A 21,706-nucleotide genomic window follows, 5' to 3' on the forward strand; every position below is an offset into this window, starting at 1 on the left:
AACTCAGAAAATTTAGTAGCTTTCCTAACATATATATGGAATTCCTTGCTAAAATTTGGGACTTTATCTTAAATGTGCTACAAGAGTACAGAACATATATATTTATAATTGTCTCACCATCTTTCCACTTGGTGGGTCAGACAGTAAAGCATCTACCTGCAATGGGGGAGACCCGGGGTCGATCCCTAGATCGGGAAGATCCCCTGCAGAAGGAAATGGCAACCCACTCCAGTACTCTTGCCTAGAAAATTCCACAGATGGAGGAGCCTGGTGGGCTAAAGTCCATGGGGTCTCAAAGAGTCTAACATGACTGAGCGACTTCACTTTCTTTTATCTGAAGGAAGCCCCTGGATTCCATTCTCTTTTTACTTTTCTCTGCTTGGCTAGCAAATAAGACAATTTATTTTACTCCTCTCTGATTGTATAACAATTGAGTCCAACAACAAATAATTGATTAGCTAAATGTGTGAGAATGTAGCTTTAATTTTGTTAACAAAAATGTGGGCTGCTTGAAGTGAATGTGCTGAGGGGAAAATCTAGGTGTATATTTATCCAAAGTGAAAGTCATTTTTAGCTGATCTGCTCTGAACTTTTTATAATATTATTGAAATATTAGAACCTAATGGTTCAACCATTTTATTCACACAATTTGTATTGTCACTATATGTAATTGCAGAGTTTATTGTTTTAAGACACAGAGGGTAAAATGGAAGAGTAATGAGGGGGAAATATGACTGACCAACATCTCTTTTCAGAGATGAACATAATGAGTTATGTTCTAAGAAATGTCAACTACAAATTGACACTTGCCATCTACTACTACAAGGATTAAACCATGTATGGCTGCAGCTGATGATTTTCAACACCCCCTGAAAGAAGTGCAGGATGGAGAGCAGAAATGAGGCATTCTCTGGGCAAAAACTAGAAGAACAGGTCTTCAGATATCTAGGTATTTTCAGGAACCAATTTTATGAGCCCAATTCTTCTACCTTTTCATGTCTACAAAAGCACCAACATTCTTAATGGTGATGACTACTTCTTGTGACTGGCACAAGCCCTCAGCAAAAGATATGTACTTGATTGCATGTACTCCCATCTTCACCAAAATTACATATATACTGATCTTCCCACCTTACCTCTTTGGAATTAGAAACAAGTAACACTTGGGATAATCCATTTAGAGAATAATGAAGCTATTCCATTCCAAACTCTAGAGTTTTAAGACACATATGATAGGTACTTGGTAATTGTTTACTGAATAATTATATTTAAATATTTTGCATCTTCATTTTGTACCCCAAAAGAAGCCACAGGCCTCCCTCAGATGTATCCTTGAGCGTGAATGAAAGTCCTATGAGTCCTAACCCATGGACAGAGGAGACTGGCAGGTTCCTCTGTCCACAGGGATCGCAAGAGTTGGATATGACTTAGCAACTAAGCAACAACAACCTGTTAGTCCTATAGCCAGGCCTGCATTTGGGTTCTAGTTCTGCCTCTTTCTTATGGAAAGGCATCTTTGACAAGTCGGCAAGTCTTTTCATTTACACATTGATGGTGTATTTTAATTGTCACAAACCACTGTGAGCTTCTGACATGCATATCTAAATGCCTGTGGGACATCTCCTCAAGTGTCAGTCATTTTTTTTAAAAACTCTTTCTCCATGCTACTTAATGCTGTAAGTTTCATATTTCAGTGAATAGCACTATTACCAACAACTTACCTAGTTGTGTATCAAAAACCCTCAGCATCCTCTGAAGTTTCCTCAGTAGATATAAGCAATCATCAGGGTTTGTCTTTTCTCAACCATTTAGCTCATCTGTTTCTTTCTATTCCTACTAATCCTATCCATGCCAAGCCATTATCATCTTTGCCCTGAGTACATACACAACTACCTTGTTATTGTTTTGTTTTTCCTTTATTTTAAGCATCTACACATGTATATGTAAGTATACATGTATATGCCATAATTATATATGTTTTATTATACATATGCACACACATTGTACATATACATATATATGTATTATATATATATATATAGTAGAGTATATATATATATATTCTCTACTGTTGTGTGTGTATATACATTATTATTCTCCATCTTCTTGAGAGAAGGACTTGTCCAAGTACAATTAGTTATGCCTGTTCAGTTGCTCTTGTAGCACACTTAAGATAAAGCCCCAAATTTTTAGCAAGGAATTCCATGCAGGGCCAAACATGGTCTGACTCTTGGCTCTATTTTAGAAAATTAGATTTGATGACTTTAGTGATCATGTAAAGAATGTAAGTATTCTATATTGCTTATTGAAAAAAAAAGTTCTATGGTTTCAAAATACAAGTAATTTTATTGATAAAGGTAAGACTTTAAAAATGGAAAGTCATTTTATTATTGCCTGGAAATGGACCAATCTGGGAAAAGAATCAGTAGAACAAATTAGTTTAAGATTTCAAGTACAAAAGACCCAAATTTAGATACCTATTAAATATTGGCAAATGAAAGGTTTCACTTTGTTTAATATATTAAGAAAAACCTTACATCTTCCCTAACAATGAGTAAATGTTATAGCGCATTTTTTGATCACTTACTATTTTGGTTCATATTAAGAATGATGATTTCTGGTAAAGCTCCCACAAGTCGGAGATAGGTTGGGTCTTTGGGAATTTTGAAGCGCTTCTCTTGGCTATTGAGGTTGTTGTTATTCAGTCACTAAGTCGTGTCCCACTCTTTGTGACCTCATGAACTGCAGCACAACAGGCTTCTCTGTCCATCACTATTTCCCTGAGTTTGCTCAAACTCATGTCCATTGAGTCAGTAATGGCAGGAACTTATCCCGAATACTGATATTTTCCTCAAGCAGTGAGACCCATTTAAGTCTTTGAAGAAGTTCTTAGGTGAAGTCCCTAATGATTAGTATAACATCCCTCTCCTTCGTGGTGGTGTTATTTATTTTTATTTTATTTTTTAACTTATTGGTTAAAAAACAATTTCTATCATAGTTGATTTATGACATTGTTAGTTTCTGGTGTACAACAAAGTGATTCATGTATCGATTCTTTTCAAATTATTTTACCATTTATATTGTTACATAATACTGAGTGGAGTTTTCTATGTCATACATTAGGTTCTTGCTGGTTATCCATTTTAAACAGAGCAGTGTGTACATGTCAACCCCAAACTCCCTAACTATCCTTACCCCCCTACACCCATTCCACTTGGTAACCATAAGTTTGTTCTCTAAGTCAGTGAATCTGTTTCTGTTCTGTATCATTTTTTAAAAGATTCTGCATATAAGTGATATCAGACTACTTCTCTTTCTCTGTCTGACTTATTTCACTCTATGACAAACCTTTAGGTCCATCCAAGTTGCTGCAAATGGTATTATTTCATTGTCTTTAATGGCTAAGTAATATTCCACTGTGTATATGTATGTATATGTATTTTCACATCTTTATCCATTTTTATGTCGATGGACATTTAAATTGCTTCCATACCTTGCCTATTGTAAGCAGTGTGCTGTAATAAGCATTGGGATGTGTGTATCCTTTCAGACTACGCTTTTCATCAGATATACGCCAAGGAGTGGATTTGCAGGGTTATGTGATAGCTCTGGGTCTTCCCTGGTAGCTCAGCTGGTAAAGAATCCACCTGCAATGCAGGAGATCCCAATTTGATTCCTGGGTCAAGATCTCCTGGAGAAGGGTTAGGTTACCCATTCCAGTATTCTTGGGCTTCCCGGGTGGCTCAGATGGTAAAGAATCTGCAAGCAACGTGGGAGACCTGGGTTTGATTCCTGGGTTGGGAAGATCCCCTGGAAAGGGCATGGCAACCATCTCCAGTATCTTGCCTGGAGAAACCCATGGAAAGAAGAGCCTGGAGGACTCAGTCCATGGGGTCACGAAGAGTTGGACACAACTGAGTGACTAAGCACAGTCCAGCACCTGGTAGCTCTATTTTTAGTTTCTTAAGGAGCCTCCACACTGTTTTCCATAGTGGCCAACCCAATTTATATTCCCATGAGCAGTGTAGGAGGGTTTCCTTTCCTCCACACCTTATCCAGCATTTATTGTTTGTGGATCTTTTGATGATAGCCATTCTGACAGGTGTGAGGTGATATCACATAGTTTGATTTGCATTTCTCTAATAATTAGCGGTGTTGAACATCTTTACATGTGCCTCTTGGCTATCTATATGTCTTCTTTGGAGAAATGTCTATTTAAATCTTCAGCCCCTTCTTTGATTAGGTTGTTTGTTTTGATGATGCTAAGTCTCATGAGCTGCTTGTGAATGTTAGAAACTAATTTCTTGTTGGTCACAATGCTTGCAAATATTTTCTCCCATTCTGTGGGTTGTCTTTTTGGTTTGTTTATGGTTTCTTCTGCTGTACTAAAGCTTTTGTGTTTAATTAAGTCCCATTTGTTTTGCTTTTATTTCTATTACTCTGGGAGATGAATCTTTATCTTGATCCTGTGACTCCTGTCAGAGACTGTTCTGCCTATATTTTCATCTAAGAGTTTTATCATGTCCAGTTTCATATTAGATCTTTAATCCATTTTGAGTTTATTTTTGTGTATGGTGTTAAAGAATGATATAATTTCAATTTTTTATGTATAGTTGTCCAGTTTTCTCAGCACCATTTATTGAAGAGAATGTCTGTTTTCCATTTTATAGTCTTGGCTTCATCATCATAGATTCTTTGACCATAGGTGCATGGGATTATTTCTGAGCTTCTTCTGTTCTATTCATCTATATTTCCATTTTTGTGCCAGTACTGTACTGTTTTGATGACTATAGCATTATAGTATAGTCTGAAGTCAGGGAGTCTGATTCCTCCAGCTCCGTTTTCCTTTTTTAAGATTTCTTTGGGTATTTGGGGTTTCTTCTGTCTCCATACACATTACATTTTGTCTCTAGCTCTGTGAAAAATGGCATTGGCAATTTGATTGGGATTCCATTGCATCTCTAGATTGCCTTGGGTAGTATAGTCATTTTGACAATACTAATCCTTTCAGTCCAAGAACATGGTATATCTTTCCATTTGTTTATGTAATATTTAATTTCTTTCATCAACATACTGTTGTTTCAGAGTACAGGTCTTTTGTCTCTTTAGGTATGCTTATTCCTAAATATGCATTTATTTAGAAATGGCAGATTTAAAAAGGCAGAGGAACCAGAGATCAAACTGCCAATATCTGTTGGATCACAGAAAAGCAAGAGAGTCCCAGAAAAACATCTACTTTTGCTTTATTGAATATGCCAAAGCCTTTGTGTGGACACAACAAACTCTGGAAAATTCTTAAAGAAATGGGAATATCAGACCACCTTACCCGCCCCCTGAGAAATCTGTATGCAGGTCAAGAAGCAACAGTTAGAACCGGACATGGAACCACAGACTGGTTCCAAATTGGAAAAGGAGTACATCAAGGTGGTATACTGTCATCCTGATTATTTAACTTATACGCAGAGCACATAATGTGAAATGCTGGGCTGGAAGAAGCACAGGCTGGAATGAAGATTGGAGGAGAAAATATCAATAACCTCAGATATGCCAATGACACCACCCTTATGGCAGAAAGCAAAGAGAAACTGGAGAGCCTCTTGATGAAAGTGAAAGGGGAAAAGTGAAAAAGGTGGCTTAATGCTCAACATTCAAAAAACGAAGATCATGGCATCCGGTCCCATAACTTCATGGAAAATAAATGGGGACACAATAGAAACAGTGACATACTTTATTTTCTTGGGCTCTAATATCACTACAGATGGTGACTGCGGCCGTGAAATTAAAAGATGCTTGTTTCTTGGAAGAAAAGCTATGAACAACCTAGACAGCATATTAAAAGCAGGGCCATTACTTTGCAAACAGAGGTATGTCTAGTCAAAGCTATAATTTCCCCAGTAGTCATGTATGGATGTGAGAGTTGGACAATAAAGGAAGCTGAGCACCAAAGAATTGATGCTTTTGAAATGTGGTGTTGGAGAAGATTCTTGACAGTCCTTTGGACTGCAAGGACATCAAACCAGTCAATCCTAAAGGAAATCAGTCCTGAATATTCATTGGAAGGACTGATGCTGAAGCTCCAATACTTTGACCACCTAATGTGAAGAACTGACTCATTGGATAAGACCCTGACTCTGGGAAAGATTGAAGGAGGGAAGAGAAGGGGACAACGTTGGATGGCATCACTGACTCAATGGACATGAGTTTTGAGTAAGCTTTGGAAGTTGGTGATGGACAGGAAAGCCTGGTGTGCTGCATGCAGTCCATGGGGTTGCAAAGAGTTTTACATGACTGAGTGATTGAACTGAGCTGATTTCTAGGTATTTTATTTTGATGAAAAGGTAAATGGGATTGTTTCTTGAATTTCTCTTTCTTATCTTTCATTGTTACTGTGTTAGAAATGCAATAGTCTTTTTTTTTTTTTTTTTTTGGTATTAAATTTGTACCCTTCAAAGTTACCAAATACACTGATGAGGTCTAATAGTTATTGATAGCTCCTTTAGGATTCTTTTATGTATAGTATCATGCCATCTGCAAACAGTGACATATAGTTCTTCTTTTCACATTTGGGTTCTTTTTATTTATTTATTTTCTTCTTTGATTGCCATGGCTAGGGCTTCCAAAACTATGTTGAATAAAAGTTATGAGAGTAAGCATCTGGCCTTCTTTCTGACCTTAGAGGAAATGCTTTTTGCTTTTCATCATTGAGAGTAATGTTTGCTGTAGCTTTGTCTCTATGACCTTTATTATTTTAATGTAGGTTCCTTCTATGTCTACTTTCTGGAGAGTTTTTAATCATACATGGGTGTTGAAATTTGTCCAAAGATTTATCTGCATCTCTTGGCATAATCATATTATTTTTATTCTTTAAATTGTTGATGTGGTGTATCACATGGATTGATTTTTGTGAATACTGAAAAATTATTCACCCCAGACCTCATCATGGTGTATGATCCTTTTAATATATTGTTGGATTCAGATTACTAGTATTTTGTTGAGGGTTGTCCTATCTAATTCATCAATGATATTAGTCTATAATTTTCTTTTGTTGTGTACCTTTTTCTGATTTTGGTATCAGGGTAATGGTGGTCTTTTAGAATGAGCTTAAGGGTTTCCCTTCCTCTGAGGTTTTTTTGTTTTTGTTTTTAATTGTTTCAGAAGGATAGATGTTAGCTCTTCCCAAAATGTTTGACTGAATTTGGCTGTGAGGCCATCTGATTCTGGACTTTTTTTGTTGTTGAGAATTTTAAAAATAAAATTTAAATTTCAGTACTTGTGGTTAGTCTCTTTATATTTTCTATTTCTTTCCATTTCAGTCTTGGGTGATTGTACCTTTCTAAGAGTTTGCTCATTTCTCCCAAGTTGTTCATTTTATTTACATACAGTTGCTTGAAGTAGTCTCTTATAGTCCTCTGTATTTGTGTGGTGTCTGTTGTAATTTTTCCTTTCTAATTTTATTGAATTGAGTTCTCTCCCTTTTTTATGAGTCTAGCTAAAAGTTTAATAATATTTTTTATCTTTTCAAAGAACCAGATTTTCGTTTCATTCATCTTTGCTATTGTTTTCTTCATATTTATTTAGTTTAATTTTACTTTGATTTTTATGATTCTTTTTCCTTTTACTAGCTTTAGGTTTTGTTGTTCTTTCTCCTTCTCTTTTAGGTGTAAGGTTAGATTTTGTTTGGTTTCCTGAGGTAAGATTGTATTGCTATTATAATAGCTTCCCTCTTAGAACTGTTGATTTTTGCATCCCATAGGCTTTGGATCATTGTGTTTTTTGTTTTCATTTGTCTCTAGGTATTTTTTTATTTCCTTTGACTTCTTCAGTGATTCATTGGTTGTTTAATAGCATATTATTTAACCTTCAGCTTTTTTGTGTGTTATGCAGTTTTTTTTTCTTGTACTTTATTTGTGGTGGATGGAATTACTGTGGTTGGAAAAGCATTGTGGTGTTTTATAGGATTTCAATTTTCTTAAATTTACTGAGGCTCATTTTGTGGCCCAGCATGTGATCACTACTGGAGAATGTCCCATGTGCACAGGAGAAAAATACGTAGTCTGCTGCTTTTGGGTGGAATACTATATAAATATCAGTTAAGTCCATCTGTTGCAATGTTGTCATTTAACACTATATTTCCTTATTAACTTTCTATCTGGATGTCCTGTTCACTGATGTAAGTGGGGTGTCAATGTCTCCCATTGGGCAAACTCTGGGAGATAGCGAGGAGTGCTGTAGTCCCTGGGGTCACAAAGAGTTGGACATGACTTAGAACCTGGGCAACAAATGTCTCCCAACTATTACTGTTGGTTACTGTCAATTGCTCATTATATGGGTTTTAGTGTTTGCCTTATGTATTGAGGTTCTTTGTTGGATGCATATATATTTGCAATTGATATATCTTCTTTTAGGATCCCTTGATCATTATATAATGTCCTTCTGTTTATCTTAGAGCAGTCTTCATTTTAAAGTCTATTTTATCTATTATGGGTATTGCTACTCCAACTTTCTTTAGATTTCTATTTACATGGAATATCTTTTCCCATCCCCTTACTTCCTGTCTGTATGTATCCCTAGGTCTGAAGTGTGTCTTGTGTATACAGCATATATACAGGTCTTGTTTTAGTATCTATTCAGCCAGTCTTTGTCTTTTGGTTGGAGAATTTAATCCATTTAATTTTAAAGTAAGTATCAACATAGATGTCCTATATGCATTTTCTTAATTGTTTTGGGTTTGTTTCCGTAGGTCATTTTTTTCTTCTTTTCTTGTCCTCTTCTCTTGTGGTGTGATGGCCATCTTTACTGTTGTGTTTGGGTTGCTTTTTCTTTCTTTTTTCTTTTTTTGTTTGTATCCACTGCAGTTTTGGGGTTTGCTGTTCTCATGAGATTTGATATACCAGTTTAAATATGTACAAAGTCATTTTAATTTGCTGTCGTCTTTCCTACCTAGAGAATCTCCTTTAGCATTTATTGCAAAGCTGGTCTAGTGGTGCCGAATTCTTTTACCTTATGTTTATCTGTGAAGCTTTTGATTTCTCTGTCAATTCTAAATGAGAGCCTTGCTGGGTAGAATATTCTTGGTTGTATGTTTTTTCCCTTTATCATATTGACCATATCTGTCACTCCCTTCTGATCTGCAGGATTCCTGCTGTGAAATTAGCTAATAATCTCATGGGAGTTCCTTTGTATAATACTTGTTGCTTTTAATACTTTTTATTTGAATTTTATTTTTGTCAATTTGATTTTTTGTCTTGGCATGTTCCTTCTTGAGTTTATCCTGCCTGGTTTTCTCTATGCTTCCTGGGTGTAGGTGACAGTTTCCTTTTCCATGTTAGGGAAGTTTTCAGCAATTATCTCTTCAAATATTTTCTCGGGTCCTTTCTCTCTTCTCCTTCTGGGACCCCTATATGTTGGTATGTTGGTATGTTTAACGTTGTCCCAGAGGTTTCTTAGACTGCCTTCATTCCTTTTAAATGTTTTTCCTTTACTCTGTTTTGCAGCAGTGATTTCCACCATTCTGTCTTCAAAATCACTTATCTGCTCTTCTTCCTCTGTTGTTCTTCTTTCACTACTTCTATTGTATTTTTCAATTCAATTACTATATCATTCATCTCTATTTGCTTTTTAGTTCTCCTACGTGTTTGTCAAACATTTATTGCATCTTCTCAATGCTTGCCTGCATTCTTTTTCCAAGATTCTGTATCATCTTCATTATCATTATTATACAGTTTTTGGAGGGTTGCCTATCTCAACTTCATTTACTTGTTTTTCTAGGGTTTCATCATGTTTCTTCATCTTGGACATATTCCTCTACCATTTCATTTTATCTACCCTCTGTGATTGTGGTATCAGTTCTAAAGGCTGAAGGATTGGTGGATGAGGCTATAAAAGAGGCTTGTGTAAGTTTCCTGATGGTCGTTGTGGTTCAGTCACTCAGTCGTAACCAACTCTTTGTGAACCCATGGACTGCACCGTGCCAGGCCTCCTCTCCTGCCTTCACCATCCCCCAGAGCTTGCTCAAACTCATGTCAATTGATTCAGTGATGCCATTCAACCATCTCATCCTTGATTGTCCCCTTCTCCTCCTGCCTTCAATCTTTCCCAGCATCAGGGTCTTCTCCAATGAGCCAGTTCTTCACATCAGGTGGCCAAAGTATTGGAGTTTCAGCATCAGTCCTTCCGATGAATATTCAGGATTGCTTTCCTTTCTAATTGATTGGTTTGATCTTCTTGCAGTTCAATGGACTCTCAACAGTCTTCAACACCACAGTTCAAAAGCACCAATTCTTCAGCGCTCAGCTTTCTTTATGGTCCAACTCTCACATGCATACATGACTACTGGAAAAACCATAGCCTTGATTGCCTTTTGATATGCTACCTAGGTTGGTCATAGTTATTCTTCCAAGGAACAAGCGTCTTCCAAATTCATGACTGCAGTCATCATCTGCCGTGATTTTGGAGTCCAAGAAAATAAAGTTTGTCACTATTTCCATTGTTTCCCCATCTATTTGCCATGAAGTGATGGGACCAAATGCCATGTTCTTCATGCTATGAATGCTGAGTGTTAAGCCAGCTTTTTCACTCTCCTCTTTCACTTTCATCAAGAGGCTCTCCAGTTCCTCTTTGCTTTCTGCCATAATGGTGTCATCTGCATATCTGAGGTTAGTGATATTTTCCACAGAAATCTCGATTCCAGTTTATACTTCATCCATCCTGGCATTTCACATGATGTGCTCTGCATATATGTTAAACAAGCATGGTGACAGTGTACAGCCTTGATATATTCCTTTCCCAATTTGGAACCAGTCTGTTGTTGCATGTCCGGTTCTAACTGTTGCTTCTTGACCTGCATACAGGTTTCTCAGGAGGCAGGTAAGGCGGTCTGGTATTCCCATCTCTCTAAGAATTTTACACAGTTTATTGGGATCTACAGAGTCTAAGAAGCTAGCATAGTCAGTAAAGCAGAATTAGATGTTTTTATAGAATTCTCTTGCTTTTCCTTTGATCCAGTGGATCTTGGGAACTTGATCTCAGTTCCTGTGACTTTTCTAAATCCAGCTTGAACATCTGGAGGTTCTCGGTTCATGTACTGTTGAAGCCTCACCTGGAGAATTTTGAGCATTACTTTGCTATAGGTGGACTTTTGACTGAGTGAATTTTAGATGAAATTAACTTTTAATTTAACTGTTTAAACATACTTCTTCAAAAAGGGGCTAAATTTGCTCAAAAAGGGACTAAATTTGATTTTTCATTTTTAAATGAATTTTAAAATGCCCGGTTCCATAGCACAATGTTCACTTGCACAGTGTTCTAAAAGTAGCCTGTATATAACTTGTATTACCTTCAAGAATGTATATGGCTGACACAGTTTTGACCCTTCATATTAGACTGTTAGTCACATCAGAATGCTCCCATAAATCCACCTAAAACTTATTATCAACCTTAACATCCAGGAAGACCACCCAGCAAACTTTTAACCAAGGGCTATTTCTTAAAATGTTTTGATAGAGCTCTACTGGGATGGTAACTGGACACTGGTATTTTTTTTTTTTCAAACTTCACCAGCTGATTCTAAAATGTAAAACTAAGGTTAAGAATCTCTGATCTAAAATACTGAAACACATGTTCCAGTGTTTCCAAAACTGTTGAATTCAGGAGTTCAGGATTCAAAACAAAATTGAAACCACTGCAAGCACACCTAACTTAAAATGAGCAACGCAAGCAGTGCAAGCCATGCTCATTTTGGCTGTTTCTTCTAGGCAACATAGTCTGCATTTATTATTAAGAAGAGTTGGATTAGATATCCATTTCATTGCAACCTCTGAAATAGTACGTGACAGAAAACTAGCTTCTCCTTAAATTCCCTGGTGGCTCAGATGGTAAAGGATCCACCTATAATGCAGGAGACCCGGGTTCAGTCCCTGGGTCGGGAAGATCCCCTGGAAAAGGGAAGGGCTACTCACTCTGGTATTCTTGCCTAGAGAATTCTGTGGACAGAGGAGTCCGGTGGGTTACAGCCTATGGGGTTGCAAAGGTCAAACACAACTGAGCAACTAATACTTAAGTTAATTTTACAACTGGATTTTAAAAATACTTTAGAAGCACAATTTCTTTAGTTCTTCTTTAGTTGAAAATAAAGTTTAATAATCTCTATTAAAAGTAAAATTGGATAAATCACAGTGACATTTTTCTCAATATTTCTCAATACCAACATAAATATTAATAAATCCTACAATACTTTGTATACATTACTTTTAAAAATTACTGATACATTATTGCTTATATTAAGAAAACTCATCTTTATTTGTAGAATCAGTTTCCTCAAATTTCTATTTTTATTTATTATTGCAAATGAACAGTGTTTGCTCCTGAAACACATGGCAGTATGTTTGCCAAATAGCTTCATTTTCCTTTGCTATTTTCACAGTTTAATCAAAACAGGGCTTATTTTCACATGGGGATAATAATCATTCAGCTCCTTGACACAAAATGAATGTGTTTGTGTTCTGTAATCAGCTTGAAGTGAGGCACTCAAATGTCCTAGAATAGGGCATAAAAATTTTTGCTTTCATTCATTTCAAGACAGTGTGTTAGTATTACCCTCCATGTTTCCACATAGCTGTCATCTAAAATTCCACTATGAAATAGATCCATAATTAACTGTTCAGTTTGTACATTAAATACATTTTAACAAACAGCTCTCTTCTCTGAGAAGAGAATGTTACTGCCATTCTTAGCTAACAACCTCAGTTTGGAGGGTGTTTATTACATAAAGTATTCGTAAGACAAGCTGATCCATGCTCTCTATTCAAAGCGTGCCCTTATTGAATTATGAGCTATTCAGACTTATCCAAAGTAATTATAGACTCTAATAAATTGGGAAATATTTTAAAACTGTAAAAACTGTTTTGCAATTTCTGTAATTCAAATAGTCATGTGACAAAAATAAGTTCAAATTATCATAAATTTACCATTTAAATATTAATTTGACAATAATTTAGCATCAATGAAATGTTTAATAATAATTAATTCATTGATTGTTATTAAATATAAGTAGATTATTACATATTAATTTTATATATTAAATAGAATTGTATCACATTTCATATTAATATTTATTTTAAATGTTAAATATTTACATCATTTTAAGAAAATAGTTTAATATTCAATATTAAATTGTAGAAAAATATCTTGAATAATTTAATTGCAGTGAAGCCTAAAAGGATACATGATATTCACAGGAGTCAGCATATTTGTCACTTCAACATGAAATATGAGCCCAAAAGATACAAATACAATTTCAATCTGGTGATATATGAAATGTAATATGTAAAGATTCAGAGTGAAGTGTCATACTCAGTGACTAGATTCCTACTTCCACTGGTTTATTTTGAAATATTTTGGAAGGAATCCTGAATAAGAGATTCCACCCACGAGGCTTTTGATGCGGGATCCAATCATCCTGGATAGCATCCCCTGTTCCTCCCTTGCAGCTCAATCCTGAGATGAAGAGGAGGATCTGGGGCAGCTGCTTGTGAGTCTCCTCACACCATTGTTCAAGTCCAGGTGTTGCCAGGAAACTGAGAATCGGAGCTCTTTATTTTATAAAAATACACATCTGTATCCATGATACAACCAAAATGTAACAAAGAGGAAAAAGTAATTCAAAATATAAGTGAATAAACAGAGATGCAAGATTTACACTTTGAAGTAGATGTTATTAATTTAAAAGACTGCACACAGTTTATTACACATAAGCTATAAGTGGATACTTGTTAACATGTGAGGTATAGAAAATTAATGAAATGCATCAATCTATAATTTATATGAGTGGGTCCTCAAATCACTTGTCCACATGCATATTTAAATATTATTATCTGTCCATTTGGACATGGCAGGATGAGCAACCTATGGAACAAGAAGCAGAACTTAAAGCTCACTTTTCATAATCACCTAATACTAAAATCAGTGAGTATAATGCATATTAATTTAATTAGCCTACAAATTTATGATGCTGAACTCTTACTATTTCTCATCATTTGACTATCCTTTTTCAATTGTCTGTATAGGGTATGGGAACATGAACACTCTCCAAATATAAATCTCGTGACTATATAGATTGACATGCAAACAGTTTCTTTGAAAAGTGTTAATCACTCATGTCTGACTCTTTGTGAACCCATGAATTGTAGCCCTCTGGGCTCCTCTCTCCATGGAATTCTCCAGACAAGAATACTGGAGTGGATTGCCATTTCCTTCTTCAGGGGCTCGTCTCAACCCAGGGATCGAACCTGGGTCTCCTGCATTGCAGGCAGACTCTTTACCAACTGAGCCACCTGGGAAACTGTTTCTTTATTTCCTGGTTATACAAAAGGAGCATCCCTTTTCAAATCTACATGTTCATGGATAATTATAATAGCACATATGAAAATATATTAAATTTTACATTCTGTCAAATGCAGAACTAAAAGAAACTTTTATGATGGGAAAATCTGATAAGAATTTTTATAAAGCAGTCTATATTTTGTTTTCTTTTTAGATAAGATGTGTATCATGCTGGATTTAAAAATCAGTGAAACATATAACAAGCAGTAAAGAATGAGTAAATAAATGAGTATAGTTTAAATTTCCTTTTTCGACCTAAATTTTCTATAGTGTATACATATTATTTTTAGTGTAAGAAAAATAACTTATTTTTAGGTTAGTCACACCTATGTATCTACTTACACTTCTTAACATCTGTGGCAAAATTTTTCTAGAAGTATGTAACTAATTCCACATGTGCAATGTGTAAAACACAGGCGCTTTGGTTCAGCGTTCCAAACTGCATGCTATGGCCCAGTGCAGCAGAGACAGGTCACAGTGAGCAGATTGTGGGATGGTGGAAGGGGCACTGGGCTGCTGGAATCCTGACTTGTGAGCAGCCTCCTTCCTGTACTCCACTGTTTTCTAGGAGCTGCACCATGGAAAAGGGTTGCAGTGCATTGGTTACTGTCTCTGGAATGTTACCTCCTGACTCCAACAAAAGAAACAAATTCTGTCAGCATAATTACCTTTCTGACATGAAAATCAAGAAGCACTTCGTAAGTCAGAATGCATAGAGGGTTGATACATCAACATTTACAAACAGCGAGTCAAATTATCTTGAACGTGAAATGTATTCTTGAACTAACACTTGCTCAACAATGTCAGAAAATGGCAACGGATCTTGGTGGCCAAAGAAAAAGTCAAGATCCTAAAGAGAAGTCTACTTTTGACCATAAATATGTTTAATCTTTTAACAATAAGAATATGGCCAATTTGGCTGAAATTTTAGGTAATAAAAGTTATTATATAAAAATTCCTGCCTAATATCTTTCTTAGTGTGTCCAGATAAGACAAACCACTTTCTACATTTTCCTCATTACTTTACTAAGAAGTATTTTTTTAAAAATTATCAATTGCTTTCTGTATGCAGAGAATTGCTTGGTAAATTCTGATTTATTCAGAATGAAATCTAGTGTTTATGAGCAGGGTGGCTTATAAAGTGATAGAGTCTATCTCTAGACTTGGCTGCAGCAGAAGAGCTAAACAACCATGAAAGAACAAAATAGGTTTCAGAGGTGAGTCCAGCCCTCCTGACCATGGCTCCTACAGCTCCATTGGAAGGTCTGAGAAGTAATCATTTATATTCACACATTTTCCCTATTGCCTTATTTACATGGTATTAAAATTTTAAATGTAAATAATTGAGAAATAGATAGCCTGAATGGGAAAAGAATCTTAAAAAAAAAAAAAAAAAAAAAAAAAGAGTGGATATACATGTATGTGTAACTGGTCCACTTTGCTCTACACCTGAAATTAATACAACATTGTAGATCAAATATACTACAATACTGTTGGTGGGAATGCAAACTAGTACAGCCACTATGGAAAACAGTGTGGAGATTTCTTAAAAAACTGGAAATAGAACTGCCATATGACCCAGCAATCCCACTTCTGGGCATACACATTGAGGAAACCAGATCTGAAAGAGACACGTGCACCCCAATGTTCATCACAGCGCTGTTTATAATAGCCAGGACATGGAAGCAACCTAGATGCCCATCAGCAGATGAATGGATAAGGAAGCTGTGGTACATATACACCATGGAATATTACTCAGCCGTTAAAAAGAATTCATTTGAATCAGTTCTAATGAGATGGATGAAACTGGAGCCCATTATACAGAGTGAAGTAAGCCAGAAAGATAAAGAACATTACAGCATACTAACACATATATATGGAATTTAGAAAGATGGTAACGATAACCCTATATGCAAAACAGAAAAAGAGACACAGAAATACAGAACAGACTTTTGAACTCTGTGGGAGAATGTGAGGGTGGGATATTTCAAAAGAACAGCATGTATACTATCTATGGTGAAACAGATCACCAGCCCAGGTGGGATGCATGAGACAAGTGCTCGGGCCTGGTGCACTGGGAAGACCCAGAGGAATCGGGTGGAGAGGGAGGTGGGAGGGGGGATCGGGATGGGGAATACGTGTAAATCTATGGCTGATTCATATCAATGTATGACAAAACCCACTGAAATGTTGTGAAGTAATTAGCCTCCAACTAATAAAAAAATAAATAAATAAAATAAAAAAAAAAAAGAAAAAAAAGCTTCCCGCAGTATTAAACCCCATACACTAAAACAAACAAACAAAATATATATATATACTACAATAAAAAATAAAAATGAGAAACAATAAAGAAATAGGAGAATAAAATGCAATGTTGACAGAAGGAAAATATTGATAGAAAAAGTGATATAATCTAAATAATCTCCCATCCCATTACCAACTATGCAGTCACATATCATCAAATTGATCCTTGCCGTTTTCTTCAGAGCATATAATTTTGTAAAGTAAATCTCACAGGTGATGATTCTTCCTCAAATTTATGTGCCACATGTGAAAAGCAATGACTGTATTTTACAAATAAAAGTTCCACTTGGAAAAAGTGTTTCATAAATAATAATGTATCTTCTAATTAGAATGTAAGCTTTAAGAGATTGTTCACTAAAGTATCTCCAGGATTGAGATGAATGGCTTGCATGTGTTAGCCATTAAATAAGTACTTGTTGCATGAGTAATGGTTTGTGGTCTTCTACTTCATCATATGATTTATAGCCTGGCACAATTTTTAAATGTAGGAATATGTTTCTCAAAAGTAGACAGTAAGAACCAGGAGGGACAATATCTATTGTGTATACCATCATATTCCTAAAGCCTGACAATACCTTTGTGCTCAAAGGACAAACTCAACTTTTGGATAGCAATCATTATGATGGTGGCTCCTGTTTCTGAATCGACCTCATGACAGTCACCAGAGAAGTGGGTTGATTTGATGCCTCTGTTCTGAGGAGGGTGCACTTTCTCCCAATGTCTGAACATTTCCTTCCCTGTCCCAATGGAGCACTATACCTTCATTACATGGAGCCCCAAACGCAGGCCACATTCATTATCTCCTTTATTGCTCCTCATAAAGAGGAACAGATTGGCCTTCATATTATTTTAATAAAAATCTAAACTACTGCTCAATTGCACTCATCTCACACTCTAGTAAAGTAATGCTTAAAATTCTCCAAGCCAGGCTTCAGCAATATGTGAACTGTGAACTTCCAGATGTTCAAGCTGGTTTTAGAAAAGGCAGAGGAACCAGAGATCAAATTACCAACATCCGCTGGATCATTGAAAAAGCAAGAGAATTCCAGAAAAACATCTATTTCTGCTTTATTGACTATGCCAAAGCCTTTGACTGTGTGGATCACAATAAAGTGTGGAAAATTCTGAAAGAGATGGGAATACCAGACTGCCTGACCTACCTCTTGAGAAACCTGTAGACAGGTCAGGAAGCAACAGTCAGAACTGGACATGGAACAACATGCTGGTTCCAAATAGGGAAAGGAGTATGTCAAGGCTGTATATTGTCACCCTGGTTATTTAACTTACATGCAGAGTACATCATGAGAAACGCTGGGCTGGAAGAAGCACAAGCTGGAATCACGATTGCCGGGAGAAATATCAATAACCTCAAATATGCAGATGACACCACCCTTATGGGAGAAAGTGAAGGGGAACTAAAAAGCCTCTTGATGAAACTGAAAGAGGAGAGTGAAAAAGATTGCTAAAAGCTCAACATTCAGAAAACTAAGATCATGGCATCTGGTCCCATCACTTCATGGGAAACAGATGGGGAGACAGTGGAAACAGTGACAGACTTTATTTTTTGGGGCTCCAAAATCACTGCAGATGGTGATTGCAGCCATGATATTAAAAGACACTTACTCCTTGGAAGGAGTTATGACCAACCTAGATGGCATATTAAAAAGCAGAGACATTACTTTGTCAACAAAGGTCCATCTAGTCAAGGCTATGGTTTTTCCAGTGGTCATGTATGGATGTGAGAGTTGGACTGTGAAGAAAGCTGAGCACCGAACAATTGATGCTTTTGAACTGTGGTGTTGGAGAAGACTCTTGAGAGTCCCTTGGACTGTAAGGAGATCCAACCAGTCCATCCTGAAGGAGATCAGTCCTGGGTGTTCATTGGAAGGACTGATGCTGAAGCCGAAACTCCAGTACTTTGGCCACCTCATGCGAAGAGTTGACTCATTGGAAAAGACCCTGATGCTGGGAGGGATTGGGGGCAGGAGGAGAAGGGGACGACAGAGGATGAGATGGCTGGATGGCATCACCGACTCGATGGACATGAGTTTGAGTAAACTCCTGGAGTTTGTGATGGACAGGGAGGCCTGGTATGCTGCGATTCATGGGGTTGTAAAGAGTTGGACACGACTGAGTGAACTGAACTGAACTGAGGACTGGGAACATTTAAATGAATGTTATTTTTCAAGGCAGTCAGCTGGTGATACTGCACATATATTTTCAGGAACCAGAAACTATACTTCTAAAGTAATGTACTGTACTGATATATCATAGGCACTCAATAATATTATTGAGTTGAAGAACAATTAACTTTAAATGGGTTTTAAATTAAATTATGCAGTTTTGAAATTAATTTATACACTGATATGCTTACTGACTATTAATTCTTATGAATCAATCATTATTTGGCACTTTCAGGAACTACATGCAATAAAAATAACTTGAAAGTTACAATTTCTTTCCTTAAAAAGTTTATACATTTTTTAACTGTGTATTATTCTAATGATCTTTATGATAACAGAAAGGCACAACATTGCTGTCATATCAATGAGTCAGACAATGGAAACAGTGAAACATTTAAGAAAGACACTATCCAGAATGTTCATTGTTGCTGTTGAAAATTATCTATGATTGTGATTAATTGCTCTTGGAATTGTGATCAAAATTAATCTGTTCAATTTTCTGGCTCTCTAGGTAAAATCTCACCCTGTAATTACATAAATCAATGTGACCTGGACTTCTAAAAAAAACTGGGGTTAGAAAGATAGAGGTAATTTCTGAGTTGTCAGTGACCGATGAATGTTTTGATTTCAGTTTTAGTAAAGAAAAGTTCTTACCATAGCTGTCATAGGCATCCTCACTTACTCCATGACCATAGTCATAGTATTCAGGAACACTGCAATAGATTTAGACAGTAATCAATGTTACTGTATTTGAGAGGAATCAACCTCAAAACTTATATGGAATTTGAAATCAAAATGTGTACTGAGGTAATATCCCAAGAATCTCTAGACATAAAACACATATTTGAACATAAATAATAACAGAATAATATTCACTGAATAATAAAATTCTAACAAGAATATTCAGTAAGAACAATACAGGTTATTGACAAAGAGTGCTATAATTTTCTCATCTCACATTAGTATTTTTTAAAAATCTCTATCCTCCACTTATATAAATCAAATTTCTTCTAAAATACAAGTGTGAGACTTCAAGAGGAGAATTATGAAAGGTCTATTTCCAAGAAAAAGTGCTACACAAGATGACAATCTGGTCAATTGTGTGTAACTTTTAATGCAATTAACTTAAGAAATATACATCAATTTCATCTTCATTTTCATACACTGAAGTTATACTCCCGTCCAACTTTTTCACAGCATAGGTCCATAGGTTTATCACCTACATAAGCTATTTCCTCTCACTTAATATTTTGCTAGATGTTTAGCCTAATGTAACCAAGTTATCATTTTAAAAAATACTATACAAAAAGTGGAAATTATTTAAACTTAGCTTAATATTTGGATAATTAATGTGTATTTTACTTAAGAATCCACAATATTTGTGGTACACTATACTTTTTCACTCCAGCTCCTTCATCTAAAGATCTCTGCCGGAATAAATTTATGCTTATGTGCATAAAGTTTATATGTATATTTAAGCTTATATGTATATTCACATATATAATTTTATGTATGCATTGATAAATTATATCACAATTATGAATTCTTTTCAAGTATATAAAAGGGTGACAAGAAAAGGGCTTAATATCAGATACCAAAATGTATAAGGGTTGAGGGTGTGTGATAAATGGCCAAACGGTTAGGTTGGAAGGAAGACAGGAAGACCTAAAATTATTTGGTTGTCTTTATCCCTCAAGGCAATCCCATAGGCTTCATTTTATAAAATACTTGAGATTTCATTGACAGTAAGGAATGAGAAGGGAAAAAGAAAAGTCTGTATATTAGAGGTGAAAAGAAAGATAGATGGAAATTTTGCCAATTTTATATTTCTGGGAAGCAATTGATAAGGAATAATTCATTTTGGTGTAATGTATCTGGAAAAGAAAAAGATAACTTCATCTTCATTGCCAGGATAATTATATACAAACTCTCTAAGAAAAAACTTATGGTAATAAGTTTTCTCCGCATCCTTCTAAGACTTGAAATTGTAGAAATCGAAGCCTAGTGGCTGGATGTTTATCTTCTTAGAAATGATGCAACCCAATTGAGAACCCACATATATGTGTAGCAAAGTCCTGAGAGTTGTTACATTCATTTCCAGGATTATCAAGAAGTGGCAGTCATGACTATCTAGTGCTGTTATTTTGTTTTTGAATGGATTTCAGTTTAATTTTAACTGACCAAGCTAAGAATGGAAAAGGAACATGAGTAAGAGAGACCATGACCAGAACCTGAGTCATTGTCTAACATAAATGACACATTTACACAAAGAGGGAATTTTAACTTTCAGAACTCAGACCTTTGTCTAACCCCTCTGTCCATGGGATTCTCCTGGCAAGAATAGTGGAGAGGGTTACCATGCCCTATTCCAGGGGATCTTCCCAACCCAGGGATCAAACCCAAGTCTTTTATCAATGCAGATCAAACCCATCTGCATTGGCAGATGGGTTCTTTACCACTAGCACCAACTGGGAAGTTGAAAATAATGGCTAATGCAAAATAATGGGAGAATAATAGATAACAATCATAATGGACTCTTACAGAATTCATGCTTTTGCTTATCCAAATATTACTTCTCATTGCTTCCATAAGAACATATTCTACATGAACAAATGACCACACAGTGAATGAAATACACTCCTAATCAACCTAGAAGCAGGATGTGCCCTTGTGACTGTGTCAGGAAACACGGGATATGCACAGAAGTAAGGGTGTCAACTTTGAGGTCATTTCCAAATGAAAAGCAAGCTCCTCATTTTGGAATTGTGCACAGTCACCTCCTAAGATGGTAGAATGCACTAAAAATGATGATCTAGTATTCACCATGGAAATAAAGTTAA

General features: G+C 36.0%; 1 protein-coding gene across 15 annotated transcripts in view; it reads right to left on the bottom strand.

The window, feature by feature from the left end:
- Positions 1 to 21,706, bottom strand: part of KHDRBS2 (KH RNA binding domain containing, signal transduction associated 2) — a 714,887-nt gene that overhangs the window by 65,974 nt on the left and 627,207 nt on the right. For 10 of the 15 annotated variants that reach the window (XR_006266123.1, XR_006266120.1, XR_006266124.1 and 7 more), the window contains one exon: positions 19,521 to 19,579. The exons of the other annotated variants lie outside the window; for them this stretch is intronic. Coding sequence is in view for 5 of the 10 variants with exons in the window: in XM_043450327.1 (XP_043306262.1) it covers positions 19,521 to 19,579 (59 nt within the window). In the remaining 5 variants the exon portion in view is untranslated. The remainder of the gene's footprint in view (positions 1 to 19,520; positions 19,580 to 21,706) is intronic. 15 annotated transcript variants of the gene reach the window in all.

This window comes from Cervus canadensis, chromosome 28, assembly GCF_019320065.1.
Source record: "Cervus canadensis isolate Bull #8, Minnesota chromosome 28, ASM1932006v1, whole genome shotgun sequence".
NCBI lineage: Eukaryota > Metazoa > Chordata > Mammalia > Artiodactyla > Cervidae > Cervus > Cervus canadensis.